Source organism: Mytilus galloprovincialis, chromosome 2 (genome assembly GCF_965363235.1).
Source record: "Mytilus galloprovincialis chromosome 2, xbMytGall1.hap1.1, whole genome shotgun sequence".
In the NCBI taxonomy this organism is placed as follows: Eukaryota; Metazoa; Mollusca; class Bivalvia; order Mytilida; family Mytilidae; genus Mytilus; species Mytilus galloprovincialis.
In genome coordinates, this window is record NC_134839.1 from 52,181,542 (window position 1) to 52,192,728 (window position 11,187).

Sequence of the window (11,187 nt, forward strand, 5' to 3'; positions counted from 1 at the left end):
CACAAATGACCGGGTTGTGCAGAATGATTTTTAAACAATTGAAAAGTTTTCAAGACTTAAATATGAGAAAAAAATCCTCCAAACATATCTTATAATAGCAGGTGCACAATTCCTAACAAGTTTGAGGGATCTGGGTTTAACAATGAAGGAGAAATTGATTATACAAAACTAGTTTCTTTTTTTAAATTTAGCTGAAAAAATTACTTAGTTTCTTAGTCTGGAAAATTGAAAGAAAAGTATGTAAAAAACTCCCCTAAAAGTAGGTGCACTATTTCAACATATGTGGAGTCTTTCTGTGATGTTTCAGGGGTTAGGGTTGAACACTGTAGGAGAAGATGATTACACAAACTAGGAACTCACATTTCAGTTCATCTCTACCGACCTGCCCGTCCACCTAACATCATCATACGATAATATGAAAATTAGAAGATTTGGTATGATGTAATAGTAAAAGTTCAATGATAAGTTAATATTGATATTAAAAACCTCCGAACAAAAAGGGGTGTTCAGATCCCCGAGCCCGAAGGGCTTGTGAGGAGGTCTTTTAAAGACAATATTAACTTAATCATTGAACTTTTACTGACTTACAAACCGGCAAAAATATAAGAAAAGTACATAAAAAGCACTTGCAGAAACCTAATTCCCCTGAACTGGACGAGTCTAAATATGTTCAACTTGAATGATAGTTAAACAGAACTCAGACGGATATATACAATTAAGAGTTACAAAATTGAAATGAAATCGGACGGATTTAATGGCATTGCATCATATAATTATTTATTTATGATAAAAAAAAAATAGCTTCTCAATAACACCAAATGCTAGTTTTAAAAAATTAGGTGGTAAATTTATACTTTTTTTTGCCAACTTTTCAAAGTAACGATTTCTTATTTAATAAATCACGCAATCAAAACCCCATACAGACCTCATTTATAACTGACCAATGAATCATAGTATGCCCCACAAATTCATGCCATATATACTTGATGTTTTTGATCTGGCAGTAATCATGAAATAGATTCGTAAAGATCAGACCTTATAAAACAGTAAGTGAACTCTTCCAACAATTAGCTTTTTAAACAGCTTGTTTCAGAACTTCTAATCGGACAGACCTAGATACATAAGTTCCTTCACAATATTCATCCGGTAAATGTTCCTTTTGTTTCTGATTTGGTAATTTAGTAATTTTCCTACATTACGTTAAAATGCAAAATAATAAGTTTTGTCTATTCAGTCCAATTAATTAATAGATCTTACTTTATTTGTGTTTTTTTTTTAAATAAAAACTATGGATGCAAACTTCAATGAATAAAACTGTTTTAAAATAGGTTTCACTAGCCCGATGAAAACGTGTGAGGCGAGATATATTCGCAAATTCAATACATTAATTAAAAACAAACTCTTTCATATAGTCGTCCGTTATTCCCTTTTCAAGTCTAAATGAAGCACAAACACCTAAAAAACCTTTATCTTTCTTAGTTTTACCCTTTCCTGACAAAAAAAAAATCATATTTTATAAATCGTATCACAACAGTAGATAAGAACCATAGTGAAAAAATATTTAAAACTTTTCAATAAGCAGTCAGTTATGTGATAAACTGAAGAACCCCCCCCCCCCAAAAAAAAACAAAAAAAAACCCACAACATAAAAATAGAAATGGAAATTGTAAATTATAGCATTTTTAAAGATCTCATCTTTGTGTGCTAAGTACTAGTGCAGAGAAATCAATTAAATTGATTGATTGTTGTTTGCTTTACGTCCAGTAGCAAATATTTCATGCATGTTCATGACTATAACACATAAATTTTAAATGCAATAGGTAGGTCGTACAATAGGAGGTCGACAGTGAGGTTGGACGTGAAACTTTAAAATACCACTAGAAAATGAGGGTAATATATTGAATAGGAGCAGAAATTAAGACTTGAAACAGCTAGCAATATTCGGACCACTCAAATAATAGGTGCAAGAGTTTTTAATTTGCCGAGAGCGTTGATCCATAAATTCTACCCTGAAGTCGATCATAAATATAGGAAGATGTGGTGTGAGTGCCAATGAGACAACTCTCCATCCAAATAACAATATATAAAAGTAAACCATTATAGGTCAATGTACGGCCTTTAACACGGAGCCTTGGCTCACACCGAACAACAAGCTACAATAAAGGGCCCCCAAATTACTAGTATAAAACGGGAATTCAAACGGGAAAACCAACGTTCTAATCTATATAAAAAAACGTTTGTAATGTCAATAAAACAACTCTCCATCACAGATCAAATGACGTAAAGCTAAAAACGGCCGTCAACAATGAGAAGAAACCGATACCGAATAATAAACTATAAATGACTCCGAAATGACAAGGTTAACACTATTCAAACCAGATAATTAACGGCTTTATTTCTAAATAAACAATAAATAAGATATGATATACAGCAACTCATTAAAGAGATAACCGCCGAATTCAGGCAACTGACTTGGGACATACATATTGTTACTGGGTTAAACATGTTTGCTTTCGCCAAGCCCTCCTTTTACCTTCGACAGTAATAGAACAGTACAACACAAGAACAAAATATAAAAATCAGTTGAAAAAGGCCTAACTCATCAAATCGATACCAAACTTAAACGTAAAAACCTGATAAAACACATAAGACACAAACTACAAAGCAAAGAGTACTTGAAGTTATTGAAAAATAGTTTAAAGCCAATAAAAACTTATTAAAAAATCATTTATCTAACTAAAATATCAATCACTATACATGTACATCCAATATCTAATGGATTTAGACTATAGACCACATTATCAGTCAGAATAGAACATGATCGTGTGCAATACCAAGATATAGGTATTACTTAAACTCATCATAGATACCAGGATTGAAATTTTATATTTACGCCAGACGTGCGTTTCGTCTACAAAAGGGGGACGAAAGATACCAAAGGGATAGTTAAACTCATAAATCTAAAACAAACTGACAACGCCATGGCTAAAAATGAAAAAGACAAACAGAAAAAACAATAGTAAACATGACACAACATAGAAAACTAAAGAATAAACAACACGAACCCCACCAAAACCTAGGGGTGATCTCAGGTGCTCCGGAAGGGTAAGCAGATCCTGCTCCATATGTGGCACCCGTCGTGTTGCTTATGTGATTACAAATCCGGTAAATAGTCTAATTCGGTAGGTCACATTCATGAAAGGGAAGGGGATTGCAGTTACGACGTAAGGAACATATCCGATATCATTTGTGAAACAGTTATTCCATAACGGTCAACCAACTCGTGATGGCGTCCGTAAAATTTACGAAGGGATGATTTCAACTTCACCATTTGGAACTCTTGGTTTAATAGCTTCCTAGTGAGCAGCAACCCTCTATCAAGAAAATCATGATAGGAAATGCAAGCACGGGAATATCGTATCAATTTGGAGATATATACCCCGTATGCAGGTGCTGCTGGAATGTTGCTACTTAGAAATGGAAAGTTCACAATTGGAAAGCTGAAATCATCTCTTTTGTCGTAAAGTTTTGTTTTCAACGGACCCTCATTGTCAATTTCTAGATATAAGTCAAGTTATGAAGCCGACTTAACTGTATCTGTCAAAGACTCATCAGTGACGCTCGAATAAAAAAATGTTTAAAAAGCCAAATAAAGTACGAGGTTGGAGAGCATTGAGGACCAAAAATTCCTTAAAGTTTTGCCAAATACAGCTTAGGTAATCTATTCCTTAGGTAGAAAAGCCTTAGTTTTAAAACAAATCAAAGTTTTGTAAACAGTTGATTTATAATTATGACCATATCAATGATAATTCATGTCAACACAGAAGTGCTGACTACTGTAAGAGGATGTAGTACCGTAGATGTACATATGTCACACGGTGCATAACAATCATATTTAGTTGGGTTTTAACATGTTAAATTCATTAATAACTAATCAATATTTGTACCCATTAAATTCACATTCAAAGATCGAATTACAACGCTGAAATGGTAATATTTTACAATAAGTTTATTGATGGACTTCAAAATGAAATCGTTATATTATATATATATATGTGAAAGAATGCCTTTAGTAAACAATTTAACAGTAATAGACAAAGATTACGTTCATTGAAACCCATAACTTCACTACGGACACGGGCAAAGCGTACGAGTTGAAATATACGAAATATGTAAGATGGTAGCAAAGGAAAACAATCGTCTAAAAAATTAAAATTAACAAACACGGCTAGTAATCTACACACGCAGAACATATGGTTCTGCAAAAAAAAAAACGTGAGAGGATTTTCCGGTTGTGCTTGAGTGGAGTAATTGTCACCGCTTCAAAAGGTATGTACATTTCTAAATCTCAATTTTCTTATTCAACTGATCAAAATATTAAAAATCAGAGAATGCTATGCTGTGGTGAATACTTTAACGAAGAGATACATGTATCATTCCCTGTTGTACGTAGAGTTGAATTCCTACAAAATCAGTTGTCCCACGAGAAATTGCCTAAAAAAGTGGCATTTCAATTTTGAAATGGTTCTATTTACAGACCTACAAGTTCAAATTTATTTTTTTTTTCGTGCAATGGGTATGAATGTTGTTTTTGGCGGCGTGTGCGCTGTCCTGTGTTGATAGACGTCTTAATAATTCCAAAAACAACATTTTTCCATGAAGTCATGCGTGAGGGGATCGGTTCTGATTGAGGACATCGTGAATGCGTGAGGGGAAGTACAAACATTTTTTTTTAATCTTTGGCTTTGTGACTTTTGTTGACTCAATGAATAAATGTGATCAAATCAATGCTGATTAAAAAGCACAGATTTATCCTTGTACTTTAATAGACGTAAACTGATCACTGATTCAATGAAATCAAACTATAAATTGTTTGTTCAATTTCAGAAAATGCCATTGTTCAAAAGAAAAAGGAAAATAGGACTGAAATTGACTCTCTACAAAAAGCCATGGAGATACAAGTTATCCCCGCCCTCGAAGTGAACTAAACCCTCTGGGAACTGTAAAAATCAGTTGAAAAAAGCTTAATGAAAATTCATGTTATACACATTTATGAAAGGAGTTATCTCCCCTAAAATAGTTTATTTAAAAAAAAAAAAAGATGATTCTAAAAACATAAAATTTGATATTTGTTTAAATATTTTGATTTATACAATAAATCACCAAATATATATTCTTTATATGAATAAAGTCTAACTATTGAATTGCAAATCTGTCTCCAAATTTGCAGATGTGGGCAAATAATCGGTCTAGTTTTTACTTGTAGCAAGAAAACAAAATCGTTGACAACATTTTTTGTCTTTATTCTTCGTGAAGTATATTATTAATGCCCGCGTCACACTGTCCCGATTTTTACGCCGATGGCAACACGATTATGGAAATTTTCAAAATCGGGACTTATCGTATCCAGATCGGGCTATTCGTAGTGCCATCTTTAACCATCGTAGAACCATCGGCCACTTTTTCTAGCCTTCGGGGACAACTTCGGGAAGGGTTCTAAATTTTTTAACATGTTAAAAAATCCCCGAAGGTGCGTCCGATGTTGAGGGTTCGTATTGAGTTCGTCTCGCCATCCTCAACATCGTAATGTCACTGGGAATGCATCTTTGAACATCGTATTGCATTCGTGTTTCCATCGTTTCCATTGGGCAGTTTTGACATTACGATGTCTACACGAATGAATCACGAAGCTACCCGGAGGTCTTACGAAGACAACACGACTTCGTGAAGACCTCGTAATCCCGTCGTGTTGTCATTGAATAAAAGTACGAAGGCGACAAGATGGAACTACGACGGCAATAAATCCAGCTAAATGTAAGTTAATTTTCGCGCTAAAATACTTTTAAAGTGCCATGCGCGATATGCACTGGTCAGTCTAATACGACAGTTAAGAAAGACGCTCACAAAGCATGGAGCTCATATCATATGATTTGATGAGAACAAGAAAGGCGATAGCGTTGTTTCTATTAATTCAAATGGAACAAGAAGAGCAGCTATTACAGGCTCAGGATTTACTTTAACAAGTAGAATATTATTTTTTGTCAATTTTTCATATCAAGTAACATAATGAAAATCATAAACGCGCCTCGTACACCAACACTGCAGGTACACAGTATATAGGGAAATCAACTTTTTCTTCATTATTCTGATTTTTTATGTATCGTCTGAGTTGTTGTCACACGAATGTTTACTCCATAACCATTTTGTTTTCTATATGTCATATTTTTGCCGCATTTGTTGCTTTCCCCACATCCTTCCTTTTGTCTATATTATTATGATATACTCCTGGAAAGAGCTCTTTTTGAATAAAAGGGATCAATTCACCCATTACCTTACCTTTAAGATAGATCAGTAAACATGGGCATAATTATGGGTGATTATTCAGACTAGTGCACACATATAACAGTTCAAACAAGGCAATGCCGAGCGTGGCATCCCCTCGTATGTAACATATTGGGGACAAATATGGACACTATATTTGTATATGACACATGCAGAAAATAGTAAATTGAATATGCATATTTGATACATAAACTATTTTTTTAGAAATCAACAAAAACATTCAGTAACTGGAAATACCTTTAATATTGTCTTTAGAACCAGCAGGTAAACAAATGAGCAACCAATTTCCTGGGTATTATGCTATTTCAAGGAGAAAAAACAAGTCTATCTGCATGACCTTGACCTTTGGCCTTGAACATAAAAAATGTCAGATCATTACAAGGAGGAACAATATACCAAATGTGGTTAAAATCTTTTGAAGAATATTGGTTTTAGTGTGTCCACAAGGGTGATATTGCCTTGTATTACAGCTGCCACTGTGACATTGACCTTTGAACTTTAAAGTCAATAGCGCTTAAAAGCTGTACACGACGTCTTTTAGACATCGTATGGCCATCGCGCCATCATCGTAATCCATCGTGTAGCCTTCGTAATCCATCGTGTAGCCTTCGTGATCTATCGTGTAGGCTTCGGCTGCGATATGAAGCTTAAATACCCGTCTTTGGTTAACCTTCGTATGTCCATCTTTTGCTATCGTATATAATTTCGGCACCATCGTATAAACTTCGTTATTCTTCGTACTTGCTTCGGTCACTTTTTGGTATTTTAACGAGATCGGGACCAACTTCGTACGAACTTACAATTTTCGCATTCGGTTGTCCATCGTATATAAAAATCGGGACAGTGTGACGCGGGCATAAACCTAGGTTCCTACAATTATTTCATAATCCAATCTCATAAACTTTTTTTAGGCACACTCACATATGTGTTTTTTCATGAACAATGTAGCCAAATTTAGATAAGTTTCAACGACTCATAGCTTGAATATAAAGATATGATTTGTACCTCCCCTCACGCATTCACGATGTCCTCAATCAGAACCGATCCCCTCACGCATGACTTCATGAATAAGTGTAGTTTTTGGAATTATTAAGACGTCTATCAACACAAGACAGCGCACACGCCGCCAAAAACAACATTCATACCCATTACACGAAAAAAAACTAAATTTGAACTTGTAGGTCTGTAAATAGAACCATTTCAAAATTGAAATGTCACTTATTTACGCAATTTCTCGTGGGACAACTGATTTTGTAGGAGTTCAACTCTACGTACAACAGTAAATGATACATGAATCTGTTCGTTAAAGTATTCACCACAGCATAGCATTCTCCGATTTTCAACATTTTGATCAGTTGAATAAGAAAATTGAGATTTAGAAATGTACATACCTTTTGAAGCGGTGACAATTACTCCACTCAAACACAACCGGAAAATCCTCTCACGGTTTTCATTGCAGAACCAAATGTTCTGCGTGTGTAGATTACCAGCCGTGACAAAAGGGAACAAAAGAATCGTCTCTTTTGTTAATTTTTGCACAGAGTTTCCAGTGTAAAACTGAAGTATCGAAATCTAGAAAAGGATAGTTATTTCTAGTAATATTTGAATTGTTTAAGTAAGATCCGTTGGGTAATTTTCGGCAGTATATTCAGGGAATTTTTGATTATTTAACAAAAATATCCTGAAGATAACGGTACGTGTTTTGAATTGATAAATTTAACGGAAGTTTGGCTGTTCTTTACTTAGTTTGGCCATAAACTGGTAATCGTAACAGAAAAAGAAAAAGTCTGCTATTAAAGTATGTTGTCAAGGAAAATAATAAAGCGTTTATCATCTCATAACACATGTCCAGAAAGCATATCTAGCATACTGTTATCAACTGTCTCATTACAGAAAAACGCTTTGTGCGATTTGCAACAAATGAACTGGGAATCAGTTTTTTAAACGACAATTTAATTAAAAAGGAAAACTTTTGTCTGATAAGATTGTGTAGAAGTGTAAATTGTTGAAAAGTCAAAACTGTCAACAAAATTAAAAGGACCATCAAAGGCATGTTATTTATCTAAACATTTAATGAATATTTTACACTCCTAATATTAATTCCACTATTTTTATATGCTTTATATCAAAAGTTAATATAAAATGGAACAGATCCGTCACAGATTACGACGGATATGTTCCATTTGTCGTAACTACAATCTCGTCCCATCCCCCTGAATGTGACCTACTGAATAAGACATATCACCGGGGTTGTACTTGCGTGAGCAAAACGACGGATGCCACATTTGGAGCAGGATATGTTTACCCTTCCGGAGTACCTGAGATCACCCCAGTTCTTGGTGGGTTCGTGTTGCTCAGTCTTTTGGGTTTCTATGTTGTTTGTCTGTTTGTCTTTTACTTTTATTGGCCATGATGTGGTCAGTTTGTTTTTGACTTGTGAGTTTGAATGTACCTCTGGTATTTTTTTGCTTCTCTCTAAATGATAATTTATGTTATTGTAGTAAAAAACTAGTAATAAGCATTGTACTTTGTTTGTAGTCTAGGTAACCAATACATAGCTTGAAACAAAGTGATGACAATATATTTTGTAAATATCGATAATTGATATAACTATACAACAATAAATTATTATTCCGGTGATAATTATACATTAAATTTTATATAGTTGTTTTTATTTGATGAATATTTTACGAGCTATGATCTATATTAAAACTCGGCGACCTTTTCGTATGCAATTGTTTGCTATGTCACTAGAAAATATCTGTCTTTTGCTTTTAATGTTTTAATTTTTCAGATTCAAAATCTGCTTCCCCACTTCCTGCAAAATGGGATGGTCACTTGCTATTACTGTGATTAAAGATAAGAAACAGCATTCATTTTATACTGCAGAACCTGTGATTGGTGTTCTCTTTCTCCATGTGAATGTAGCAATTAAATATATTTTATATGTTTTAAGGCTCATTGGTAACGAAAGGAATTCCAGGATTAACAGCAATGTTTAGTTCAGATTATCCTGTTACAAGCTTCAAGAACAAATGGAAAGGTATAGAAGTTGAACCAGGAGGTAATTATGCTACAGTTTCAACTTTCTTTAATATAGTTGAAGATAGAATAAATTGTGGATGAAAACACTCATTTTGTTGATAACTTATCACAGGACAGAAAAGCACTTCACAAATCATGTTGATCAGGATGAATGAAACTAAATTAAGAATGTCATTTTTTTTTAAACGAATATATTGATAAATCAATTATCTTTGGATATATGAATTATGTCTTGAACTATTGAAGAAAAAACAAATATGTCTTAATATTTTTACTTTCCTTGTGTACTTGTGAAGTTAAAAGGGAACTATAGGTTAACACCTTGTCTATCTGTCTGTTAGTCCAAATAGTCATGCAATCAAAAATAAAAGATTGAGTTATGACATAGAAAATTGTTTGAAAATTTCATGCACAATCCCTTTATCTCACCAGCTGGCTCGTGAGGCCAATGCGCTATTCTCATCACTTGGCATCCATAGTCTATCGTAGAGATTCGTCGTTGTCCGTCGGGGTCCGTTAACATTTGACCTTCTTGGCCGTAATCATCATTTCAGTATATAGTTGTAAAAAACTTTGTCTTAGGAACCTGCTTGCCAACCAACACGGCTGACATGAAGAAAGAACATAGGGGTAAAATGCAAGTTGTTGCTACTAAAAACTGCTTAAATTCTGACAAATCTGACACTGGCAAAATATTGCGATGAGATCTACCTACTGTCCGTTTATCTAAAATCTGTCAGACTTCTTCTATAGGAGTTACTTCTTTTGAATAACGAATTTAACCATTCTTTTTGTACTTTTTTGTCTAGAATCTTGAATAATTTAATAGATAGAGATATACTTTAACATGTTTAAAAAGAAAAATAAATACCAACATGACAAGATTTACAAGTCAGCATGGACCATATCATTAGTCGACTCCTTAAAAGAGTTATTGCCCTATAATCACGATTTTTACAAATGTTTTGCGATTTTGGCTTTCATCTCGATAACTTGAAAATAGATAAATTGAAACTTAATTAACAAAAATGGTCAAAATTACAAGATCTACAAATAAGTTAAATGGCCGAAATCGTCAGTGGATCGGACTCCTTATAAGAGCTTGAAAGACGATTTTACAAATTACTGTGCCATTGCCTTTTGTTTTGAATATTTTACCATCAATTCAAGTACTGCAAATATGTCCGTATAGATGAAATTGTCAGTTGTTATCAAATGATAGGCGTTGTCCTTAAATGACTATTTTTGCGTTTTGGACAAAGACTTTAACATGTGTAAACGACAAAAATGTCTAACATAGATCAATCTTGGGTAAACGAAGAGGATGTCAACTGTATTAAACACCACGAAAATTGTATAAAGGGGTGTTATTTACAGAATTTACTGATTGAGTTTGAGTTTTCATCTAGATGAGGGACAGATTTTATGGCGTTAAGACATAGAAAAATCCCTGAAAGTTTCAAATTCACAATGGAACAAAAAAATAATTACTTGGTGGTTTGGATTAGCTCACATCGTCGAAACTATTCATATATTGAAATGACATTTCGAAACGGATTAATAATTAGGATAGAAATTCACAACTGTCTCAGAACCACTCTTTCTCAGTATGAAAATGACATTCATTGGAAGTCTTTCTCAGTTGAATACCCTCTTGTTCCATATGAGTTTACTTGCGTCAACCGATGTTCATTGTCTTCGTATATGTTTTCCAAGATTATCTCATCTGAACTTTGAAAAAACTTACTTTAACCAAACATGAGGGAAATAATACTTAGGGTATTTAGTTGGTTTCCGGTT

The 11,187-nt window shown here is 33.9% G+C and overlaps 1 protein-coding gene across 1 annotated transcript in view; it reads left to right on the forward strand.

Annotated features, from left to right (window-relative positions):
- The window catches only part of LOC143062058 (uncharacterized), a 46,504-nt gene that overhangs the window by 26,709 nt on the left and 8,608 nt on the right, over positions 1 to 11,187 (forward strand). Inside the window, exon 7 of the mRNA XM_076233905.1 lies at positions 9,299 to 9,406. Coding sequence (XP_076090020.1) covers positions 9,299 to 9,406 — 108 coding nt within the window. The remainder of the gene's footprint in view (positions 1 to 9,298; positions 9,407 to 11,187) is intronic.